This window comes from Psittacula echo (genome assembly GCF_963264785.1).
Source record: "Psittacula echo genome assembly, chromosome: 2".
In the NCBI taxonomy this organism is placed as follows: domain Eukaryota; kingdom Metazoa; phylum Chordata; class Aves; order Psittaciformes; family Psittacidae; genus Psittacula; species Psittacula echo.
The window spans coordinates 144,681,669-144,708,955 of NC_137737.1; the positions used below are offsets into that span (position 1 = coordinate 144,681,669).

At 37.1% G+C, this 27,287-nt stretch overlaps 1 protein-coding gene across 3 annotated transcripts in view; it reads right to left on the bottom strand.

The window, feature by feature from the left end:
- Nucleotides 1–27,287, bottom strand: part of CSMD3 (CUB and Sushi multiple domains 3) — a gene marked incomplete at both ends in the record, with an annotated part of 652,566 nt that overhangs the window by 440,456 nt on the left and 184,823 nt on the right. For all 3 annotated transcript variants that reach the window (XM_080610435.1, XM_080610434.1, XM_080610433.1), the window contains one exon: nucleotides 10,726–10,933. In XM_080610435.1, the coding sequence (XP_080466561.1) occupies nucleotides 10,726–10,933 (208 nt within the window). The remainder of the gene's footprint in view (nucleotides 1–10,725; nucleotides 10,934–27,287) is intronic.

Here is a 27,287-nt window from a genome sequence, read left to right on the forward strand (position 1 = left end):
ATAAGATTCTATCATTCTCTCCTTTGTTCCCTTACAACCTGCTTACCGAGACACATACCTAACATATTGAGTTTCAGGATTAGTTTGTTTTACAGCTTTGGGTGATCTGCATTTCCAGGGATATGACAGTTTCTTAAAGTCAAATTCTTCCTTTACTAAGAATTGTATCTATTTATTGTAAATCTTACAAAGTAACAAAATGTCTTAAAAAAAAAAAAAAAGCATAGACTACAAGCTCTTTACTCTTAAGTGGCAGAATGAAGGTTTTCATATGAAACTCATGGCTACATGTGTTTATTCTGCATGAGAAGTTTGAGAAATGTTTCTGCATTTCATTTTGAAGTACAACCTGAGAAACGAATGCAGAAAATACCACTAGAACAGGGTATCATGAAAAGTACTTCTGCTTATTCAGGAACACACAAGAACAGTACAAAATAACACAGAGAAGCCTTCATCTCTATTGTTAAGCATGTGATTCCTTTTTTCTCTCTAGATTCAAATCTTCTTCATGTTTCAATAAGCATTTTAAGAGGACCAGATGCAAAGCCAGTTTCAAAGTCCTTTTCAAATGATGGTTACCAAACAGAATCACACAACAAAACAGCAAAAAAAAAAACAAAACAAGAATGTGCCATTAACCTCCTCAGTCACTGCAACAAATTCCCCTCCTAATAGTACCACTGGGCCTGACCCTACATATTACAGAATGCACTGTGCTTCTTGGACTGTTCTGAATGACCTCATGGAAATGACACGTTGAAATTCAGGTGAATCCGTATGGAGACAGGCTGAGAAAGTTGGGGCTGTTCAGCCTGGAGAAGAGAAGGCTGCGTGGAGACCTCATAGCAGCCTTCCAGTATCTGAAGGGCGCCTACAAGGATGCTGGGGAGGGACCCTTCATCAGGGACTGTAGTGAGAGGACAAGGGGTCATAGGTTCAAACTTAAACAGGGGAAGTTTAGATTAGATATAAGGAAGAAATTCTTTACTGAGAGGGTGGTGAGGCACTGGAATGGGTTGCCCAGGGAGGTTGTGAATGCTCCATCCTTGGCGGTGTTCAAGGCCAGGTTGGATGAGGCCTTGGGTGACATGGTTTAGTGTGGGGTGTCCCTGCCCATGGCAGGGGACTTGGAACTAGATGATCTCAAGGTCCTTTCCAACCCTAACTATTCTATGATTCTATGATTCTATGAAATCCTGAATGACCACATACAAAATCAGACCACAGAGGCAAAGACTAAAGGATAGAAATAACTGATTTCTATGGAAAGCTTTTGTTTCCAAACAGCCAACCACTTTATTTCTCTTTCTCTTCAGAAAAGGGGATGAAAATTATAACACAGAATGCATAGATAATCAAAGACTCAAACCAGGCAATAATTTAGCTTCAGTATTCCCCCCATTCCTGGCTTTCTGCTTACCCTGTTCATTGTTAAGCATTCTCTCTCTTATCTTCTATTACCTGTTTTAAAAGGGGAGATGGACTTAGTCACTCCAAAACCTGGCTGCCTTTGCATTTGCATCTATTTTGTTTCTGCAGTTTAATCCAATAAAAAAATTAATTGTATCCACTGTCAGTTAAACCTCTGCTTTCAGCAGGTTTTTATGACTGCATTTTGTTTGCCATACGAATATTTTTTTCCACCTATTTGGCTACAACGGCAACATTCTTCTGAAGACATCTTTGCTGTGATAAGCAGTATCATTTCTGCCACCACTCTTTAAATTCGAACTCAGTTGTATCAGAGTATAAACCATCTATCATCTGGAGCGTTTAACATCCTTATTAGGATTACATCACTCATTAACATTACTTTCCTGTGTCTTTCTTCTGAGCATTAAACAAGACATAAAAACTTTGTATAATAACTAGGGAGAAAACAGCAACAATATCTAAGGCACTGTCACAACAGTCTTCATTAATAAAAAATAAACAATTGCACTTGTCACTTTCTAATTTTAAGAGATTTTTCAAGAAAACAATTGCTGGGCCTGAGGTCTGCCCTCTCAATTTAATCTCTATTTATGGTCACCTCAGCTTCTTGTCTTGTCTTGTCCATTCTGTTTTTTTTTTCTCCAGCACATTACTATTTTCATTGGTACTTGTACTACTTACGTGTGATTGTCAGCAAAAGCATGGAAAACGACACATAAGATGCAACATATATATTTCATAATAAGTATTGCTGAGGAATATGAGAGACTTTGTATTCTATATACTACCAGAGTCCTTTAGTGCTAAAACAAACTGTCCCAAGGAATGATGCCAGGGCATCAGGCCACAAATGCAGAGTGACTCTAAGGCTTCTTTAGAGTGAATGGGCAACACTCAGGTTGAGTATTACTTGGACAAAATTTGCCTAATATTTTAAAACTTCATTAACAGAGTTTGTAAGCTTAGATTCAGAAAAAAGCCAGTAAGTGTAATATTACAAGAACACTTGAAGTTAAAATCTAATTACCTTTTTACAATATATAAAAAAGAATCAGCTGTGAAATTGAAGAATGCTATGTTTAAAGTTACTAGACAATCACTACACTGACACTGTTTATTAGGAAGCAATTTTAAATGAGCTGCCAGATTTCATAATTTTTATTTATTTTTATCAGAAATGGCTTCACAAAATTCTTACAGGGAAATTATGATTGCTGTAAATTTGAATAAAGTGTGCTCATTAAATTGTCCTTAGCTGTGCTATACAGAAGAGTAAACAACTTAATTATAAAAATAATACAATAGAATATATCATAGTATTAAAAAAAGAGAAACATGTATAGAAGGAAAAGTTGTCAATGTTTTTTCAACAACAGCTAAATTAAGCTGATGATAAGGAATAGAAAATACAGATTTAATGTCTTCGCTTAGGACAGTGTGCAAAATAACCATTCCATCTTCACACACTCTCATCAGGAGAATGCTCTAAGCACATCTTTCACAGAATATTCTGGGAAGGAAGATCTACCACTTTGTCTATGCAATTTAACTGGAGTCTTAACAATTATCTTAACAATTCAGGGTAAAGTACATGCTGGAAGCCAGATACTCATATCAAAGCAGCCTAGAGAATCACTCCACTTTTCTGCTCAGTGATTATTAAATATTCCATTAAAAGTGACCAATGGCAAAATAAGAGAAATGCTCCAATTCCAGTATCCTAGAGGCAAGCATTAGAAAACTCTTCTGTGTTCAGATGCTCTCAGAATATATAGCTCTGAACTTGGAGACGCGGCATAAATTATCCTATAATGACATTGCAATTTCTTTCACCAATGAATATCTGAAACCGTAAATCTTCACTTAGGCAAAACCTAGCATTTCATAATTTACTTTCAGTTTCTTTGGTTTGTTGATAAAAGATAGGAAAAGCAGTTACCTCAAACTAACAATTTTCGCTTGGTTTCACTTCCAAAATGAAAAAAAAACATCTTCATTCAGTTCAAATTACCAAACGTCAGAATCAGTCCTTGACAACAGACAACAAAAACTCTGAAGGGAATCTATACAATTTTTCCCCACTGCTTAAATAAAAATGGCCTATTAAGATTTTCTTGAAGAAAAGACTTGGAATAACTGAAATATTGACTGACTGGAAGACTACAGAAAGTTAGAACTTCATAAAGAATTCTGGGTCTTGTCTTATGGATAACCCCAGACTACCTACTTGGTATCTCCTCACACAACAATCCTGGTATCTAAACTGGACAGGCATGGATTTGATGGACGGAACACTCTGGATAATTGGCTGGATGGTCGCACTTAAAGACTTCCAGTATCTGAAGGGGGCCTACAAGGATGCTGGGGAGGGACCCTTCATCAGGGACTGTAGTGACAGGACAAGGGGAAACAGGTTCAAACTTAAACAGGGGAAGTTTAGACTGGATATAAGGAAGAAATTATTTACTGAGAGGGTGATGAGGCACTGGAATGGGTTGCCCAGGGAGGTTGTGAATGCTCCATCCTTGGCGGTGTTCAAGGCCAGGTTGGAGAGAGACTTGGGTGGCATGGTTTAGTGTGAGGTGTCCCTGCCCATGGCAGGGGGGTTGGAACTAGATGATCTTAAGGTCCTTTCCAACCCTAACTATTTCTATGATTCTATGACTTCTGGTCAATGGCTCAAGGTCCAAGTAGAAACAAGTAATAAGTGGCGTTCCTCTGTGGTTGGTATTGGGACCAGCAATGTTTAACATCTCTGTCAGTGATATAGACAGTGGGATTGAGTGCACCCTCAGCAATTTTGCTGGCAATACCAAGCTGTGTGGTGCGATCGACACACTGGAGGGAAGGGATGCCATCCAGAGGGAACTGACAGGCGTGAAAGGTGAGCCCATGTGAACTTCATGAAGTTCAACAAGGCCAAGTGCAAGGTCCTGCACCTGGGTCAGAGCAATCCCAGGCACAAATACAGGCTGGACAGAGTGTGGATTGAGAGCAGCCCTGAACAAAAGGTTGTGTGGGTGTTGGTTGACAAAAAACTTGACACGAGCCAGCAGTGTGCACTTGCAGCCCATAAAGACAACCGTATGCTGGGCTGCATCAAAATGACACCTCACTCACCAGCAGGTTGAGTGAGGTGATTCTCCCCTCTGCTCCACTTTTGTGAGTCCCCAGAATCAGAATCAGAATCAGAATTACCAGGTTGGAAGGGACCTTCAAGATCATTGAGTCTAACCCATGCCCTACATCTCGACTAAACCATGTCACCAAGTGCCACATCCAATCTCTTTTTAAACACATCCAGGGATGGTGACTCCACCACCACCCTGGGCAGACCGTTCCAATATTTTATTATTCTTTCTTTGAAAAATTTCTTCCTAATATCCAACTTGTACCTTCCTTGGCGCAGTTTGAGACTGTGTCCTCTCGTTCTGTCAGTTGCTGCCTGGTGAAAGAGACCAACCCCCACCCGTCTACAACCTCCTTTCAAGAAGTTGTAGAGAGTGATAAGGTCACCTCTGAGTCTCCTTTTCTCCAGGCTAAACAACTCCAGCTCTCTCAGTCGCTCCTCGTAGGGCTTGCGGTCCAAGCCCCTCACCAGCCTCGTTGCCCTCCTTTGGAAGCGCTCAATCATTTCCACGTCCTTCTTAAACTGAGGAGCCCAGAACTGGACACAGTACTCAAGGTGCGGCCTCACCAGTGCTGAGTACAGGGGAAGAATAACCTCCCTGTTTCTGCTGGCCACACCATTCCTAATGCAGGCTAGGATGCCATTGGCCTTCTTGGCCACCAGGGCACACTGCTGGCTCATATTCAGCTGGCCATCCACCAATACCCCCAGATCCCTTTCTACCTGGACACTATCCAGCCACACTGTCCCCAACTTGTAACATTGCAAGGGGTTTTTATGGCCAAAATGTAGGACCCGGCACTTAGACTTATTAAATTTCATCTTATTGGATTCTGCCCATCTATCCAACCTATCCACGTCTCTCTGCAGAGCCCTCCTTCCTTCCAGAAGATCGACACAAGCTCCCAACTTAGTGTCATCTGCAAACTTACTGATGAAAGACTCAATACCCTCATCCATGTCATCAATAAAAATATTGAACAACACCGGTCCCAGCACAGACCCCTGAGGGACACCACTGGTGACAGGTTGCCAGCTGGATGCAACACCGTTCACCATCACCCTCTGGGCCTGGCCATCCAGCTAGTTACTGACCCAGCAAAGTGTGCTCCTGTCCAAGCCGTGAGCTGCTAGCTTTTCCAGGAGTATGTTATGGGGGACAGTGTCAAAAGCCTTGCTGAAATCCAAATACACAACATCCACAGCCCTTCCCACATCCACCAGGCGGGTCACCTGATCATAAAAGGAAATCAGGTTGATCAAGCATGACCTGCCCTTCATAAACCCATGCTGGCTGGGTCTAATACCCTGGCCATTTCTTAAGTGCTGCTTAATAACACTCAGTATGAACTTTTCCATTAACTTTCCCAGCTCTGAGGTCAGACTAACTGGCCTGTAATTACCAGGATCCTCCCTCCTACCCTTTTTATAAATGGGCATCACATTGGCCAACTTCCAATCATCTGGAACCTCACCAGTGAGCCACGACTGTTGGTAAATGATGGAGAGCGGCTTTGCAAGCTCATCCGCTATCTCCCTCATCACCCTGGGATGGATCCCATCTGGTCCCATTGATTTATAAATGTTCAGATGCCTCAACAATTCTCTAACTTCCTCTTCTTGAATAACAAGAGGACCATTCTGCTCCCTAACACCACCTACCAACCCCAAAGTACAGTTATCTTGAGGGCAAGGTGTCTTCCTACTGAAAACTGAGGCAAAAAAGTCATTAGGCACTTCTGCTTTCTCCTCATCTTTAGTTACTAAGTTTCCTGCCTCATCCAATAAGTAGCAAAGATCAGTCTTACCTTTCCTTTTACCATTGATATATTTATAAAAACTTTTTTTATTATTCTTTACGGAAGTTGCCAATTTAAGTTCAAACTGAGCTTTGGCCTCCCTAATTTTCTTTCTACATGCCCCAGCAGCCTCCTTAAACACTCCCTGAGAAACCTCACCCTCCTTCCAAAGATGATACACCTTCTTTTTATTTCTAAGTTCCTTCATAACCTCAGTACCCATCCAGGCTGGACGCTTGCCTCGTCGGCTCATCTTTCGGCACACAGGAACAGACTTTTCCTGTGCCCTCAAGATCTCTGTTTTGAGGCACACCCATCTTTCCTGAACTCCTTTATTTTCAAGGGCAGTTTCCCAAGGAACTCTCCGAATGAGTCTCTTAAACAGGCCAAAATCTGCCCTCCGGAAGTCCAAGGTATAGGTCTTATTGATGTTCCTCCTGATTTCCCTGAGTATTGAGAACTCTACAATTTCATGATCACTGTGCCCCAGGCAACCTTCAACCTTCACCTCCCCCACCAGTCCATCTCTATTAGTGAACAACAGGTCTAACATAGACCCTCCCCTGGTAGTCTCGCTCACCAGCTGTGACAAAAAGTTATCCTTCACACACTCTAAAAACTTTCTGGACTGCCTTTTTTGAGGTGTATGAAATTCCCAACATATATCTGGTAGGTTGAAGTCGCCTACAAGAACAAGGGCTGAAGATCCAGAAACATTCTCCAGTTGCTTATAAAACAAGTTGTCCACTTCTTCTTTCTGGTTGGGTGGATGATAACAGACCCCCAATAGGATATCAGCCTTCCCAGCCTTCCCCTTGATTCTTACCCATAAACATTCAACTTCATCATCATTAATTTCAATACCTATAACATCTAAGACCTCCCTAATATAAAGGGCCACCCCTCCACCCCTTCTCCCTTTTCTGTCTCTTCTGAAGAGCTTGTAGCCATCCAATACGATGTTCCAGCTATTAGACTCGTCCCACCACGTTTCTGTGATGGTGACTACATCATAGCTATATTGTTGCACCATGGCTTCCAGCTCTTCTTGTTTATTCCTCATACTACATGCATTAGTATACATGCACCTCAGCTGATCCACCGATTTCACCACCAACCCAGGTTGTGTCCGACCTGGAGTACTGTGTTCAGCTCACAGGCCCCCAGCACAAGAGGCATGTGGACATGTTTGCGTGAGTCCAGAGGAGGCCACAAATTTGATTCGAGGGCTATAGCATCTCTTCTGTGAAGACAGGCTGAGGAAGTTGGCCTTGTTCAGTATGGAGAATAGAAGGTTCTGGAGAGAGCCTTCCAGTACCTAAAAGGGGACTACAAGAAAGGTGGAAAGTGACTTCTTACAAAGGCATGTAGTGATAGGACACTGACAGAGGGGAGACTTAAATTAGATATTAGCAAAAAATTCTTCACTATGAGGGTGGTGAGGCACTGAGACAGGTTGTTCAGAAAAGTTGTGGCTGCCCCATTCCCGGCAGTGTTCAAGGCCAGCCTGGATGGTGCTTTGAGCAATCTTGTCTAGTGGAATGTGTCCCTACCCATAGCAGTGGTGGTTAGAATTAGATGATCTTTAAGGTCTCTTCCAAACCCAAACCATTCTATGATTCTATGTATTGGTTAACTTGGAATAAAATAGGGTTATCTTGTTATACAGCAGATTAGCAAAAAAACTTCAGTTTTGTTGTTTGTTGTTTGGTTAGGTTTTTTTTTAATTCAAGAAATATAACAGTCACATAAAGCAACAAAATGTCTAAGAAATTATTTTATAATGCTACTTACTATTCAGATATGATATTACAAATTATGTACTATTTGTTTTCCAGAATGAAAGATCAAGAGCCTGGTTTTAGTTTTAGAAGTATACTGCTATGTAGACTTTAGAAAGTAAGATATCTTGAAATAAACCTATTGTCTAAGGAGAAATAAAGTATTACCACTGCAAATCTAATTAACAAATTATTATTAATTAACCTTTCCAAAGCTATTTTTCCTAACACATCGGGGATACTTTTGCATAATTGAATACATCAGTCTAGTTTAGGGACTATAAATAAAAAGCTAAAAAAAGAATATGCTCTCAATCAGCTTCTATACATGAGCAATTATAAAATTCCTATTGTAATTTTTATGTTTTGTAAACAGATGAGAATTTCCCTATAAAATCTTATTATATCATTTAAATATAGCCAAAGCTTTTTGCAGAAAAATCCTTAAATCACTGTTTGAAGTTCATGATTGAATCATAAAACTCATTCAAGAGTAATCAAATGCATGTTTAGCTGTTCAAGCAATTCATATTATATATGTCATTAGTGTTACCTCACTAATAATTATTATAAATTATTGTTTAAAAATTACCTTAGCTGACAGCTAGTTCAAAAGATTTCAGTTTAACAGCTTGAAAAACTCAATGGTAATTAAGCAATATTCTAATACAGGTAATTAACTATGTAGGTGGCAGCATGAATGAACTCAAATTATGAAATACTGTTTGCTAAAGCTCAGACATAATGTATACCCTGAAGTATGAGGAATATTACTTACAAGCATCACTTGTAGGAACTGAGACTGATGCTTTCAAAACAATGTAATTATCTAATTTTTAGCTATTTGCTTATTATAAAAAAAAAATACTTTTTTTTATTTGGCCTATGTTATGTTTGGTGTTTTCTTGTACTGATAATAAGAAAACAAGACTCTACTAATATGGCTAGCCAACCACCTGTTGTATCACCTGTTGTCCTGGGTTCAGCAGCAGCAGTAAGTTTTTCTCCTTCTTAGTATCTGGTGCAGCACTGTGGTTTTGACTTTCGGCCTGGGAATAATACTGATAAAGCCGTTGTTTTCAGTGCTGGTCAGAATGTTTACCCTGACCAAGGACTTTGTGAGTCTCATGCTCTGCCAGGGAGGAAGAGAAGCCAGGAGGAAGCAGAGACAGGACACCTGACCCAAACTAGCCAAAGAGGTATTCCATACCACAGCACGTCATGCCCAGGATGTAGAACAGAGAGTTCCCGGAAGGGCTGGATCACTGCAAGGTGGGGGGCGAGGTACCGGTCCATGAGCGGTTGTATTCTCTTCCCTTGTTATTTCCTTTATCATTATTCTTATTGGTGGTAGCAGCAGTGGTTTGTGTTATACCTTAGTTATTATACCTTAGTTATTAAACTGTTCTTATCTCAACCCATGGGAGTTGCATTCTTTTGATTCTCCTCCTCGTCCCTCCAGGAGCGGAGGGAAGAAAGGTGAGTGGGGGGAAGTAGACTGCGTGGTTCTGATTTACGGCCTGGGCTTAAACCACGACACCTGTTCAAATTACTATTGTGCCAGACCTTCTAATGATTTATGAACCAGTTAAGAGCTTAAGATTTTACTGGAGAGCATCCCGATTATTTCTGGTTTTGTATACATCCTCCTTTGTGAACCAATAGTGTATTTAAGCCATCATAACAAACACAAAGATTTGTCATACTCACACGTTTCTTGAGTGGTATGATGTTACCATAAAACTACCTGTCCAGAAAACCACAGAATGTATAATTTATTTTTTCACTTAACTGAATCTGATCTTGAAAGAGATTGTTTACTATTTTTACTATTTGTTTTACACAACGCATCCACACTGAGATCAAGAACTGCAGAAGCCATCCTAGCAAAAATATTGCTACTACTGCTAAGTCAACAAGCATACACACACACACAAACAAGCAAACAGAAATACTCTCTAAAGGCAGCATATCTGGAATAAAAACAAACCCAAAAAGCGCTGTGGCCACTTAGTTCAGGGTGTTGTATATCACAGATCAGGATGCAAAATTTTAGCTGCAGCACTAGCTACACTCTAACACATTATTTAGTGAGACCACATATACAGTTCTCTCTACAGAAACTCCTCCAGAGATAATCTGTGATCAACAGATGTGACCAATGCCACAGTGCACAGCTCTGTGCCGACAGGACTCCATGCCATTAACTTTCTGACATTATGTAATTCCCTGAAGGCTCCACCTATCCTTACCAGTACAACAGTCCATCCATTCTGCTTCTAAATATACACATTTTTAATACTAGAATGATTAGACTGTTAGACCTACAGACAAGAAGGTGAATGAGTCTACAGAGCCTTTCATCTTGATGTTACATCCATGAAATATATTTGGAAATTATTTTACAGCTGCAATTAGAAGAATATCAACATTTATGTTATAGTAGCAACCATTACTGTTTTTCTTTGTTGTTTTTTTTTCAGCACAATTATCTACTGATAAAAGTCACAGAAGTTATCCTCCTACATTTCATCATCCCTTTTCTTTTAAAACATTAAAATTCCAGTAGTTGACTTACCATATTGTAGGTGGTTCAGAACCTTCTACTTCCAAATAATCATATTTTTCTTCCATTTGGAAATCTGTGAATATGAGCGAGATAGTATCACCAGGCTCTGCCACAACTGTCCATGTGCAATCTGCGTTATTATGATATTCATTAGGAAAGTTGGGGCTTGAGATGATACCACTGGATCCTCTCATAGTTCCTCCACATGCATCCTCAGCTGTTAAAAAAAAAAAAAAAAAATTATAAATGTCATTAAAAATCACCACTTGGAAATGTATATTTTCTTGTTGAGAACAGAAGTTTATTACCAGTTAGGGGGAAATTGCTTGAGGTTTTTTAACATGTTAGACTTGGAGTCTTTGCTGCTGCAAAGTTAAAGAGTTAATAAGTAATTGCTTCAGATTTTAATTATTTAAAAATTATTATACTAGTGCAAGCACATATTTTACGATCTACCATTATTTTGATTAGCGTTGTTTCACTCACATTACAACAGCGAGGAAAAAATTATTTTGTCTTTTGCTTTAACCAAAACTGTTTTCATAAAACAAGTTGAATTTAATCCCTATCATATGCAGTCTGATGCATGACATGCAGCAGTCAGTCACACTATACTGAAAAAAGAAGCATGAGAATCCTACCCATCTTATTATCATATTTTAGTTTAGTGAACATCTAGTGATATTTAAGATTGTTCTCGAATCATCTTTTTCCAATTTTCAAACAACTGATCAGTTTAAAAATCAAAGCTGTTCATAGGTGATTTACCAAATGTCAGATACAAGACACTTTCACAATTAAGATGTTTACCTCAGAGTCATTTTAATGGATGTAAGTTTTAATAGATCAACTATGTCAAGTTTACCACAGGAATAAGTTTTTCAAGCTATGTGAATAATCACAAAGTTATTTGATTATATTATCAATTGATATCAATCACAACCAGTAATTTATTGGTTATGAATACACCAGTAAATCCCTAAAAAGGAAGAAGGCTCAGAAGAGATGGGTAAGAATGATGTACCCATAAAATTCAGGAAATAATGCATTTTATGACTGAGAACAGGTGTTGCAAAGACTCTGACTTTCATCTCAACACAGAGGACCAGAGGGTGGCCTTTGTTTTAAATAAAACAGCTATCAACAGCTGAGTGGATTAACTGGTGGTGGAAATGTTTCCCTCAGAGTTCATTAAGAGTGTGAATGTCTTCCTGAGCCAGACTAGAATGGAGAGAGAGAGTATATGGCACAGCCCGACAGAGAGTATAAAAACTATACAATTAAAAAAAAAAGAACTTCAGAGAGCAATGGGCTTCAGCTGGCTTCAACCCATGTATTTCTTCCAGCGACTGGAGATGGCTAGGGTTGTGATTATGAGCGTATTTTAGATACCTGCAATTGAAATACATTGGTATTGTGATAAAACTGGACGTGTAGCTTGCTAAGTGTAATACATATATGTGTTATTATGCAATATATTTTGTATCACTCTGCGAAATTAGAAGTCCTGTGTCACAAACTATCTTTAAATATGTAAATTTTATATTAAACATGATGTCTTTCATATGTGGCATATATAAAAGAACTTGGTCAGAGTGTATTTGACTCTGAAACAACCATGCTCTATTTTCTAACATACAATTTTATGCTGAATAAACTAGGTAAATAATGGAGATTTACAAAATCAGTGCTAACAGCAACAGAACTAGTTCTATGAGCAAATAATTCTCAAATGACTGATATGTATCTTCTACCTAATTAAAAAATTGGTTGTGAGGATCTCATGTCATTTTTTTTCTGTTATCTAATAAAATTGACTGTGAATGTACGGCTATTACTTTTAGAAATGGAAATACCTTTCAGATAACTTACATGAAAATACCATGTTACTAGATGGAAATACCATGTTACTAGATGGAAATACCGTACCACATTGCTTGTTTGTTTTATCATCTGTATATTTGAAACATACCTGAAAAGCAATTCTTGTTTCTGCTTAATTAGAGTGCTACTATGAATAAAACTTGCCCTAGAACCTAAAAATCAAGTCAATATTGCTGAAAAAATTTATGACAAGGATTAAAAAAAACAAAACCAAACAAAAAAAAAAAACACTATAACATCACAGAACAAAAGCTTTAAATAATTCTGCAACAAATAATAGCTCACTTCTCATGGAAAGAAAAATGTTAATGACTGCAAGAAACCTTTTAATTACAGTAATTGTGGAGTTTAAAATACCAGGTTTTGTCTCTTAAAAAAATCTGCTAAATTATTATCTGACCAGATAGAAAAAAATAAAGTAAAAACACACCTTGAATTCAGAATCATAGAAGCGTTAGGGTTGGAAAGGACCTTAAGATCATCTAGTTCCAACCCCCCTGCCATGGGCAGGGACACCTCACACTAAATCATGCCACCCAAGGCTCTGTCCAACCTGGCCTGAACGCCGCCAAGGATGGAGCATTCACAACCTCCCTGGCCAACCCATTCCAGTGCCTCACCACCCTTACAGTAAAGAATTTCTTCCTTATATCCAATCTAAACTTCCCCTGTTGAAGTTTTAACCCGTTATCCCTTGTTCTATCACTACAGTCCCTAATGAAGAGTCCATCTCTGACATCCCTATAGCCCCCGTTCAGATACTGGAAGGCTATATGGCAAACTTGCTGAGAGTGCACTCAATCCCACTCTCCACATCATTGACAAAGATGTTGAACAAGACCGGTCCCAATACAGATCCCTGAGGGACACCACTCATTACTGGTCTCCAGCTGGACACTGAGCCATTGAACACAACTCTTTGCGTGCGGCTATCCAGCCAGTTCTTTATCCACCGAGTGGTCCACCTATCAAATTGAAGTCTTTCCAATTTAGAGACAAGGATGTCGTGTGGGACAGTGTTGAACACTTTGCACAAGTCCAGATCTTACTAATTAGCCACTAAATACAACAGAAATAAGGAACTTCATCACATCACAGGTTCAGGTTCTTCACTGTGAAAGGAATAAACATATATTAAAAAAAAGGTAATAATGAAGTTTTGTTTCATGTATTAAAGACATAAGGAGAATAACTTTTAATTGTTAATCACATAAGTAAAATATCCATTGAAGCAATGAGTAACATACTGGCTCAATGATTTTGAAGCATCTGTATCTTGATTTTTATATATTGATTATGTTTTATCAAGTACTGATTTATAAAATGTCTTATAGGTAAATTTTCATAACTAAATTACTGAAGCTTATGCAAACTAGAAAGACAAACAATAGCATGTGAAATAGCTTTTCAGCTCATGTGACAAGTTAAAAGCAGAAAACTAGGACTATCATGCATGACTAAAGACTTTGGAATAGCTTTCTGACTTAAAAAATAGAAATGCTTTTGTAAAATACAGTTCTACAGAACTCTTTTTTTTTTTCTTTTCCCAGATGAATTATAGAGAAACTTATCCTAGTTCCTAGCAGTATTAAAAAATTGCTCATTGAAAATGTTGCTTTACACTACCAGTACTTAAAAGAATAAAAAGTTTAAAAACACAAGCTGTGTCAATGAGCATGTCTGCTATTCTGAGCCACATCTGTTTAGAGACTTTTGTCAAAATGTCATTTTGCTACCACAAGCATAATGGCCCAGATAAATCATCTTGTATTTTGTTCTGATTCATGTAACAAATTTGCTACAAAGAAAATCATTACTAACTACATTTAAGTGCTGTGAATATAACCAACAGCACACCAGATACCATCTTAGGCTCTGTAATGAAAGCATTAGCTCAATAAATAGCGAAATTGCTGTAATGTGTTCCTATATTCCTCCACCTACAGTACCATTTGCTTGGGATTTATTTGGCTCCAGTCTTGCAGTCAGGTCTCATAGGTAAAAGCTTACATATGGGACAAGGCTAACAAACAGTAATCCCCTTGAAAATGTCTGGTGCCTTAAGTTGTGAAGCCACTGGAAAAAATAACTGATCTTCAGGTAAATTGGCAAACACTAAAGTTGAGAGTAGTGTTACCACTGACTTCATAGTGCACAAGACAAATGAAAATGTGCAATCTACTTTTAGCGCCTCCATTTCTATCACATTGAAACAGCATAATTGCTTAGATGTCAGCTATAAACATTACAAACAGAAGAACTGGAAGGAGAACATTTATGAAGACTAATGGTGGCCCCTCTTTATCAATGCACAAGCCAAATAATGACGTGAACAAGGCAGAAAGAGGGGAGAGATAATCTTTGCAGCAATTTCCTTACAGAGCCCTGAGAACCTCTCTTTCACTGGACTTTCCACAACTTTCTGATCTACCTCTCCCAAATCAGGGAATTAAGAGTCCTCAAAGATGCTTAAGTGCCAAACACTACAATCACTGCAACCAGAATGTAAAAGCTAAACAGCAATTAAGCACTCAAATACCTTGAAAGATATTTACAGTGTCGTGTATCTGTCCCTGTTCTTTTAATTTCCACTTACCAAATATGGAGAAAATCATTCACAGGAATGGTGAGAAGACAATACTTCAGTTAAGAATTGATAAAATCTGATATATGAAATTACAAATAAATAATTAATATTGGTGACATCTTTATAAAAAAATATTTTTAAAATTCCTACCCCATATATTCAAATTAAATTTGCCACGTATTGGGAAAATTTATCTAACCTACAGACTCACAAATGTGATATGAAGGCATAAACACAAAAAATCTACATAATGCCAAGATGTCATTTTTCCAAATATACTTCTCTGATCTTAACCATATGCTGAAAGGAGAAGATTTTTCAGTGATATACAACTGGGGACTTGGTTTAGAAAAGCTTTTCAAGGTATTATGAATTCAAATTCAGATCTATATTTGAATATGTATAAGGGCTCTTATGCAGAGGAAACATCACTGATATTATGATATGAGTGATGATTATGAGAGTACGAAAATACAAAGGTTTTGCGGGTTCGTGTTGGTAGGTTGGAGTTTTTTTGCTTTTTGTGGGCATAGACTTTTTTCTTTTTATATATAGATACACATGGCTTTTTTTCTTTTTTTTTTTTAATGATAGCTAAATGCCTGTAAAAAAATAATGTAAAATGAGTACACATTTAAATAATTTTTGGTGAAAATGAATAAAATTTTATATTGCTTTTTTCTAAACAATTTCCTGGTTTGTTCTTCACTGGTCCTTTTTCATAATACATTTTGAAAATATATTTATTTAATTAGTCTTGATTAAATTTAATTTTCTGCTTATTCCTGTAGGTTTCAGTGTTATTCACAATAACGTTATGTAAGTATTGAACTGCAATTTTCATGACAGATGATCAAAGACAGACAATGTTATCAGTGATTTATAAACTATGCAAATTCATAGACTTCAATGAGAATTCAATGAGATTGCGTGGTTGATCAAGCATTAATCTGGAACACAATGTATCGCTTCATCTTATCTATCTAGATATTTATAGTGTACCAAACAGCTAAACTTAAGTGCATAATTCAATTCATCACAGAGTAATAGACCTCTGTTATCTATTCATGAAAATAATGCTAGGAAAAAAAGGTTTAAAGAATGATCTTTAAAATAGCAAATAAAAGCAAGCTGAGCCACTGTTAAAGAAGCGCATCAAGAAAACCTGAGACGAGCTGCAGTAATCTCTTTATATCTTGATTTTAGCTACACAGACACTCTGATATTCATGACTTGCTCTTCACAGTGTAGTTCAGGTATAACCCCAGACATACTGTTTTCTCATCTTTCAAATTTTAGACTATTATTTCAGAAAAATTAGCTTAGCAATCTAAGAGAATCAGCACTTCATGACACCCTTTTAAGGATTTTACAGTCATATTAATTATTGCTCTTAAATATGCATATTAATAACTAGATTTCAGCTGAAGATTATGAAAGATCTTTATATTAGAAAGCCATCAATTCTTTGAGAAACTCCAGTGCTCCTCAAAAGAATTTAAAATAGGTAAACACGTAACACTACCTAGGGATTGCATTAGTGGAATGAAAAACTGCTTCACCTGCTTCTGCATAGCAAAACATGCTTGTTTACACCTGTCTACATAAATCCTAACCATCTACATACAGATAAGGCTTAACTGCTGCCTTAAATACTGGTTTCTCACTCTTAAGCTATCTGATGGGCAACTGAAGAAAAAAGGGGCCTTGAAAAATGTCATTCTCTATCACCCCATATTTAGCATACATCAAAAATAAACTAACAATTTACATGCATAAAATAATTATGTGAAAAGTGAAGCATAATTCAAGTATTTTCAGATGTGTCTAAATGAAAGGTATTGCTTTTTATATCCTCTGAAGCAGCTCATGATTATTTGATGCAATAAAATATAATGGAAATGGAAACAAATTATGCACTTCATACTTTTCTGATATTCTGATATTTTTCCAACACCCCAACCCTTTAGCTGAATTCTCAATTCTGACAGAAAATACAGTGTTTTGTTACGAAATTCTACCACTGTTTTCTAAATACAATTTTTAATCAACTTCCTTCATTTTCAAACTAAATGAATTCTCCAGGCAGGAACTTGTCTTGAAAAAGCAAGCACTACAGTTTGTTAAAAAAAGTTACAGTCTAAGTTATGCAAACATTTCTGAATCAGAAGGCAGCTCCTTTCACAGGAATCTTGTTTCTTTTTGTTACTTCTGAAAGTTTCTCAGATCTTAGGTCTAAATAAAACATAAATATAAAATCTCATTTGAATAGCAGCCCTACTGATCACTATTCAGGGAGAGGTTTTTCTATTTTCAATAGGTGGTCATTATAAATGCTTTAAAATACATCTATAACAACTACATGATTTACTGATTTTTATTTTTTTTTTTGGGGGGGGGATGAGGCTTAGAATTATCTTGACTTAAATATTATCACTACACAAATGTCTTATGCTTATTATGTTCCCCTTTATAGGTCTGTATGTTTATAAACTTATATTGCTTTTACAGAGCATAGCATTGAGAAGAACTTCATAACACATTTTGAACTTAATGTTCCACAAGTTTGAATTTGCTGGTTTATCCATCAGCAACTTTCACAAATTTCCAGTGTGACACTTGGCCACTGTTTAATTCAGTGATCTTATATACACTCCAGCTTTCTAATTTTCTGCACATCCCATAATGCTCCACAGGCAATGAGATTTTCCCTCTTTTGCACAAACTACAAAACTCCTTTTGTTCCCTACTCACCTTTCTTGGAGAGGGCCAGTGAACATCTATCACAGGACTCCAGCTGTACCAGCTGTTCTGCTATGGCTCTGTGTTTTTTTCTGCTGGCTGTCAAACATGTATAAATTTTACATCTATACTGAGCATACAAGTGCAAAGTGAAGGATTTGAGGATGTGAATCATCAATTTATAATCACCCTTGGTTTATTTGGAATTTACAAACTGCATAGACAGTCAGTACATCAGCCAACTGTTCCTTCCTTCACTGCAGTTTTCCAGCAAGAGAATGAAATACATCTTTTTCTCACATACAAAAACTTAGGAGTGGAATTGGTGCTTTTATTGTTTACAAACAAATCAAGGTAATTTAAACGAAAATGTTTGGACAGGCTTTCCTTGTGTAAGTACAACAGAAGAAATTAAAAGATTTCTTGCTGATCAAACTGTTTCCAATTGTTTTGTGACAACTTAACAGTTCTGCAGTGTTAAATTAATATATTAATTCAGATTTCATAGTTCTCAAGCCTGATATTGACTGTTTAAGTTGCTGAAGAGCACAGCGCTTAAGATCCAGGCTAATAATGCTTAAACTATACAGATTTGTATTATACTAGCAATAAATTCTGGGCTTTATAGACAAGGTATGCATCCACTTCATCCTTACTTCCAGTGTAACAATATGTCTTTAAAGAAGTGTTTGTACCTATGAGATACTGCTGTAAAGGATGTTTATTATACTTGCAAAAAAAAAGAAAGAAAAAAACCCCTTCTTTGTTTTAAATCTCATTCATAAGAATTGTGCTATCTGGAAAAGTAAGTTTAAATATATAGGAAAGAAAATACAGTTTAAAAGATTTCAATACTGTGGACTTATTTGGATAGAACACCCAATCCTTGACTATCTGAAAGGAGGCTACGGAAAAGATAGAGTCAGACTTTTTTCCAGGGTGGACAGCAAAAAGACAAGGGACAATGGTCACAAAATGTAAATTTGGATATTCCATTTAGACATCAGAAATGTAAAAAATTGCCATTTGATAAGTTGATTGTGATACCAGATGTCCTGGAGAGGCTGTGGAACTTCCGTCCTTGGAGATTTTCAAAAGTGAAATTAAAAAGACCCTAAGAAAATATATTTGCCTTTAAAGTCAGATTTGAGAGGTGTCTTGGATTTGATAATCTCTTTAGGTCCCCAAATAAGTTCTCCTCTTATTTCTGTGATAGCTCAGATATAGGAAAGAATAGTAGCAACCAAATAAATTGAATAAACAAAAAAGAGGAACCTATATTATCTGAATTAACTTACTATTTTTTTACACCATCCAGTGGAGAAAGGATTGCAATAAGTATACCTTCAATCATTTTTATCTTTGCTATAAAAATTATGGAATGAGACCACTTGAATCTTTATGTAAACCACCATGCAACCAACTCTTACTAATTTTCTACATTACATTCAGAATAGGAACAGGTTGTCCAGGGAGGTTATGGGATCTCTATCCTTACAGATACCCAAAACCCAACGTGACATGGTCCTGAGCACCGCACTCCAGGTGCCCTTGCTTTGAGTAGGGGACTTGGACTAGATTATATCCCTGAAGGGCCTTCCATTCTCAGCCACTGTCTATTTCTCCAGTTCTGTGACATGGGAATACTATGCTCTCACCTAGTTCAAGAGCTGAGTACATTTCAGACTGTGGTGAGTCATGGCAAACATCACAGTGTAAAAAAGCACTGAGTGTTGGAACTAGTTAGAGATCAACAGCTGTCAGGAGAACAATACTAGACACTGGCGGAATGATGTATAGTGTGGGTCATTGTGGGCTGATGTGATTCACTATAGAGACCCTTGCCTGTAGTAGAGATCTGATGGAAGTATTTGAACACAGCCATACAAAATCATATAAAAGCAAAATGCCCACAGTGGAACTGTTCTGTGTTGAAGCTGAGCCCCCGCATAAAAGCACCTGCACAGAGACCAGCTGCAACAAGCATTGCCTTTCCTGGGCTTAACTGACATCCTCTCTGGGGTGGTGATCTTGGTGTATATCAGTGTGAGTAAGATAAAAGCTTTACCCTGACACATCCATCCCTCCATTGTTCTGCTTAAAAGATTGAGCTCTGGCAAATTACATTTTTCAGTATTCCTTTCCCCTCTAATGACAAATTGCATACACACATGCATACACAAAGTTCTTTATATCTGTACATTTTGTCCTTTCATCATAATCAGAAAAATATATGTAATGGGTCTTTTAAGAGTTGTTTCTTTAGAGCCATTAAGGCCTACAACATACATCCTTCTTATTTCACACATCATTTACTCAACAGGTAGTAAAGGCATCTTCAGAGCCATTCTGGTTTATGATAGGAATCCAAATCATTAAAAATATGTGCTCAAAATCAATACAGAAATTTTCCTTGAAAATTACAGTGCATGTGTAAGAGTAAACCTAAAATCCCAGCTTGGTGTCCATTTTGCTACTTTACTTCAAACTTAGAAAGTAACTGAATCATGGTTGAAATGCTTATCTTTTATTTTCATTAGCTTGTTTTCAGATACTAGTAATTAGCATATTTCAATTACAAGGACTTAAATATATGCCAAAACATGGAATAAAATAACCTCGTGGAAAAAGCAATGATAGCAGAACTAAGCTAATCATAAATAAATAATAACATACATCTTTCCAATGCTGTTTTCAAATCAAGATGTTGTAATACTTTTATTAATATTAAGCGTCACAGCACTCTCTTTGTGACAGTATGAGTACAGCTGTTGCAGGCATTTCCCAGAAAGAAACAGAGTTGAGCTGAACAGCCAGTATATAGGGAAGTATCAGTCTCAGAAGTAGAACTCTGAAGTCCCTGATGACAGACCTTGAGCAACAGCTACTTTGAAAAAACTCTGCCCTCTCCCGCATTTTTATTGCTCAGCATGGCCGACGGCATGGAACAGCTCTTGGGTTAGCTGGGGTCTTCTCCCAGTTTGTTGTTAACCCCCAGACTAATTCCTGGGGGATGTGGAGACAGTGAGAAACAGAGAAGAATGCCTTTACACTTTGCATGCACTGCTCAGGAATAGCTAAAACACTGGTGTGTCATCCACACCACAGATCTAAAATAGATGTCATAGGCGCTGCTATGAGGAACATTAACTCCTTGCCAGCTGAACACAGTATACCAGGTAAGGAGTTCTGTACTTCCAGCTCACACTGGTTTTACTTTGAAGTGAAGACATAAAGCACTTCTCCTCTTGAAAGGATACAATGGTTCAAAATACAAGGCACTATAAACTATTCAGTTTTATAAACCCTTATGAAGTATCCTTTTTCTTAATAAGTTTAAAACCTTTGAGGTATTCAAAAAGCTGAATACTTACTGTTGTTGCCGAAGTGCTTTCCCCATAAAGGTAATTAAAATCAGGATTTACAGTATCCTGATATCACATGTAATAATCCATTGCTATTTATTTGCAGCATGCCAAAAATGGAATATCAGAATACAATGCACTCATGCTCTTTAAGTGTCTGAATGAAAATAAATATCAAAAGGGAATGAATACAGACCTCTTATCTCAGTATCACCAACTTCAAGCCAGATGGGAAGTCAGTGAAAGAGCTAGAATTCCTTTTTTTTCCATTTTTCTTTTTTTTTTTTTTTTCACCTCCCACTCCGGTAGCTAAAGCAGATATCTGTGACATGTATAAATTAAAGTGCATAAATCAGGGTATCATTAATACTCACTTACCTTGAACTCAAATATAAGTGCACTGAAAAAGCGTAACCAATGTAACAGCATAATGTAAGCATTCTGATGATGTTCAGATGCCATAGAGAGACACAGGACACAGGCATTTTGGAAAAGTATGTAGGCAATGGCATCACCAAAGGGACAAAGATGATTGTAGCTGCACATAGGAAGCATCCAAGTAAAAAAAGTTGCAAAATAAGATAAGCACAAGTCACTACAAATTAATGTTTTGAAGTCACATATCCCTGTGACTTCATTTTGAAGAATAACTAGCAAGGATATGCTTTCACAACTCAATAGTTTTGTTTAAGTGATACTAATTAATGATAGGTAAGAACTAACTGCTGGCACAAAATGTGTGGTTAATATGTGTATTTAGTAAAATTTTTCATTTGGTTTCATTTGCCAGTTTTCTAAATACTCCATGATAATAGACTAACTCCCTGATACATACAAGTAGAAATATTCAGTTGCAACACTCCTTATCCAATACTTGCTGTATCATACTGCTTATGAAGATGCTGGGATGGGATGTGTACTTACGGACAGATTTTGCAATTCCATCTGGACAGATGACATTACACAGGATTTACTAAAGCAAGAGTTTTACTCCATAAAGGTATTTAGAGGTACATGGGGAAAACACCACTAGGTCAGCATACTAAATTTCCCATCAGAGACTTTTAAAATATTGATTCTAAAATTAATTGGGTTTTAATGCCGATGCTGACACAACACAAACTTGTTATGTGTATGGACATCTTCAGTGCAGGACAGCAAAGAAAAACAATAAGGAAAAACAAATTGGCTGATAAAGGTAATACAATTCATTGGCTGACAGAATATTTGTATTTAGTGACAATTCTTAATGCACACAATGTAATAATACAGTAATAAAATGCATAACGTGCTATTTTCAAAATTATGTCAGTGTAACAGTTAGAATCAAAGAAAAAAACATTCCTTACATTACAGTGCAGACTACCTGAAAGTTAAATAATTCAACAGCAACATAAATTATTGTCATATAAATTAAACATTGTACTTAGCAGAACACAGCACATATGATTACTTGTATGGGAAAAAGAACAAGAAACCTGGGACTGCATTGTTGAAACTCATTGCTGAATTGACTATACAAACAGTAAGAATTTCAGCTTGGCTTCTTCCCACTCCAGCAGATTTTGAATCTATAGCCTAACTTTAATCAAACTTGCAGTAATGACACATTTTGATAAACATTTCATTCATTAAAGATTTTCATGAAAATAGGCAGCTGGATAGAGGTAGATTGCTCCTCCCATTGTAGAAAATACGGGAGTGTGAATACAATCATATTATTAGGCACTGAAAATCCAAGAAGGAGAAGTACTAGAGAGCAAAGATTTGTACATTCTACCGCTCAATATTTCTATTGCTTTTGTACTACAACCAAACTGCACCACAGAAAACAAGCATTTTTTACCTTGCTTTTTTGGTTTGCTTGATTTTGAAATACTAGAGGTGTGTCTGAATAGAACTAAGTAATTTTGATACTTTGTATTTTAACTGTTGAAAAATCCTCCATTGATTACTTTTTTCTCATATTCTAAACATAAATTGCTTCAGTCTACAATAACCTCAACTAAATGAGGCTGAGTACTATTTTAGAACCATGCTCTACTGTCTTCCTATCCCATTCTCTGATACAGGAATTTCATATGCTTCTGCAGAAATTATTAAAAATTAAGATTTGTTATGCCTTTAAAATATTAGAACTTGTGAAAAATCAAAAGTGCAGCTATCAGGCTATGGCATACCACTTCAAAAATGTGAGTGAACTAAATTACCTCAAAAATAATATTACAAGACCATGGACACAAATAGAAAGTTACTCTATTACAGTTTTAATAGATAGACATTTATTTCAGAAATAAATATTTATATAAAATAAATAATATATTCAGTATTTTTGTATTTATGAATATTTTTTGAAGGAGACAAAAAATGTGTAATATTCTTGTTAGACATTTCTAGCAAATGTATACTATTTGTTCATTAAAACTGCAGCAGATTCATGAAGTTTATCTTGCTGCATTTTTTTCTTTTCTTTTTATGAACATAGTATGCTTTAATCAACAAATCCTTACATGCCTCTCTAATGCACTTGGATTGCTTCCCATTCAGTCTGTTAGCTTGCGGATAATTTTCATGTTTTTCTTCTTGCTACACTCAAAATCCTTAACTGAATTCAGCAAAAGGGAACATAGTTTTTTTGGCAGAACACACTACAAGGGTTATAGAGAATGAAAAACAGCAGCTTCTCAATATAATCATATGTTTGACAGGGAGACAAGAGAAAAGAAAATGTATATGTATACAGTTCATATTCAAAAGTTGGTTTTTTTCAAAACAGATTCATACACATGCAAGGAAATATACAAGTAGCTGTTGATCTGGAAAAAATAAAGATTGTTTCCAATTTTATATATTTATATCTTCTTGTATAGCTTCTCCATTCCCTCATCAGTGCCTCAGCTTTGACTTTCTACTTTGATTCTTTGATCAATACCCTACAATCACTATATATTTTTACATATTCTTCTATCTTCTGTCTCATCATTGAGTTATAGAATCATAGAATCAGCTAGGTTGAAAAACACCTTTAAGATCATCAAGTCCAACCATTACCCCAGGACTACCAAGACCACCACTAAACCATGTCACTGAGGGCCTCATACACACAGTTTTTTAACACTTCCAGAGACAGCAATTCTACCTCTTCCCTTGGGAAGCCTGTTCCAATGCCTGATCACCCTCTTGGTGAAGAAATTTTTCCAAATATCCAATCTAAACTCTCCCATTTGAGGTCATTACCACTTGTCCTATTGCTTCTTACTTGGGAGAAGAGATCAACCTCCACCTCATTGCAACCTCCTTTCAGGTAGAGAGTTGTAGAGAGCAAGAGAGTTCTGGGGTATTTTCCCTTAACAGTGTCAAGATTGTGCCTTCCATTCTCAGAAACTTCTTGCCTGCTATCACTGTCTTCTCTCATGCTTATCCTTACTCATAGTCTGTTACTTTGAGATAGATTTTTCCAGCAGTTTCTTTCTCTTTGCATTTGCAGAATCCACTTAACATATGGGACTGGATATCTCACCTAACTTTTGATATACATACATAGTAGACTTCTAAATTTGAGCTAGTCACCTTAGGCTCTTTTCATAATGATTTATGAGAAATAGGCACTTTTAAGGTGCACCATATCTCATTTGAGAAAATTAAGAGTATAGTTAAGTCTGCAAAGAAGGGACAGTTGAGGGCAAGGTGGTATAAGATTTGAGTTTATTTCTCATTATGCTACTCTGGTAAACTGAACTAATTTCCCTAAGTCAAGTCTGGTTTGTCCATGACAGTAATTGGTGAGTGATCTCTCCCTGTCCTTATCTTGACCCAACAGCCTTTTGTTATATTTTCTCTTCCCTATCCAGCTGAGGAGAGTGAGCTGTGGTGGGGACCTGGTGTCCAGCCAGGGTCAACCTACCACAACAGGAAAGACAAAATGGACTGAGTCAAGTAGAGAGCTGCCAAGACGATTTGGGGTCTGGAACATATGATCTTACTGTTGTCTTCAACTACCTACTCAGAAAGCACAGAGTAAATGGAGCCAGTTTCTTCTGAAAGATGCACCATGAAAGGAAAACAGAAAATAAACACCAGCTGGAATGTAAGAAATTCTGATTCCATGGAAGTAACAAGAAATTTTCTGAGTGAAGTCAGACCCTGGAACAGAGATATTCAAAACTCAACTAGACAGGACACTGAGCAATCTTGCTTTAAGCTCAAGGTTGGACTAGAGGCCTCCAGAGGCCACCTTCCAAACTATGTGATCTCATAATTCTATGATCAGACATTAGACAGACCATAAATATTTTATTCTCCCTTGTGGTCCTAAATGTAGTCTAGACAACTAATGTACATGTAGCCTTCCATATTGAAGTTGAAGGAATCCCTCAAACCCTGCGTATTCCAAATTCAGCTAAACACCACTGTGGTTTGTAGCTTCACTTAAGTTGATGCTACAGGAAGCTTTTAAATCTTTGGTCATTGAACAGCCTTCATAACTTCTAAACATTTTGAGAATTATCATGAAATGAAATGGTGTTTATGTGAATCAGTCACATAATATAAATATTAATTATCATGATCTGCTGATTTCATCTGAGATAAGAGTTCATTTTCTTCACAGTAGCTAGTATGGGCTATGTTTTGGCTTTGTGCTGAAAACAATGTTTATAACACAGGGATGTTTTAGTCACTGCTGAGAAGTGCTTACACAAAGTCAAGGCCTTCTCTGCTCCTCACCCCATCCCACCAGTGTGTACACTAGGGGTGCACAAGAAGTTGGGAGGGGACACAGCTGTGATAGCTGACTCCAACTGACCCAATGGATATCACATACCATATGGCACCATGCTCAGCATGTAATGCTGGGGGAAGAAAAAGGAAGGGGGAGATATTCAGAGCAATGGTGCTTTGTCTTCCTAAGTAATCATTACATGTGATGGAGCCTGGCTTTCCTGGAGTTGGCTCAACACCTGCCTGCCCATGGGAAGTGATGAATGAATTCCTTGTTTTGCTTTGCTTTCATGCTTAGCTTCTCCTTTATCTATTAGACTGCCTTTTTCTCAAACCACAAAAGAGAGAGTTTTCTCACTTTCACCCTTCCAGTTGTGTCCCCCATCTCATCAGGGTGGGGAGTGAGTAAGCATCTGTGTGGTGCTTATCTGCCAGCTCAGGTTAAGCCATGACATATGAGAAGAAAGACACATTTGAGAAATGCAAAAAGTCATTAAAAAAAAAAAAAAAGACTTCCTTAAACTCTTTTCATAAATCCCATAAGAGAATGTGATACTTCTCCTACTAAGATAACACAGCTTCATTTCCATTAGAAAGACAGATTTAACAATATATTTACTGCTATCCTGTTGAATGAATCTTTCATTAAAATGTTTTCTCAGCTAAACAGTATTTTTTTTCAAGTATGCTTCCTCTGCAGTTGCCATCAAACATCTTAATTGCTTATGAACACAGTTCAGACCCAAGCAGAAAGGCTCAAATGAAAATATTTCAGTCCAAGAAAAAAAACCCATTCTGAGATGGAGTAGACAAGTTAATAAGCCAATGTAAGTCACATGGCATGGAAGTGACCTTGTATTTATTTCTCTTGTGTTTTTTTTTTAAGCCACTGGAAAAAATTAGTACGACAGTCTTGGTCACTTTTCCTCCTTCACCTTCTGTAAATGAATACCTGCATTCCCCCTAATGTAAAACTGCCTAAAATATTGACAGCAGCACAAGGGTGGAACATCAGAGCTTATTATGGATAGCAGTATATTCCTTTTAATGAGGGAATGAAATTCTTCCATTTATTGCACCATTTTAAATGAAACACTTATGCACAATACAAGTGATCTAAAAACAAGGCAAGGGGGAACTGGAGAAAAGACAGGACTTCTTGGAGGATTTAATAGGATTGCTGTTTCCATGGAAACCCTGCCAGTGTGCTGGATAGAATCCTCCAGGAACTGGTGATCAAATAATGCAAGATCCCTAATTGTCTAACAACAAAT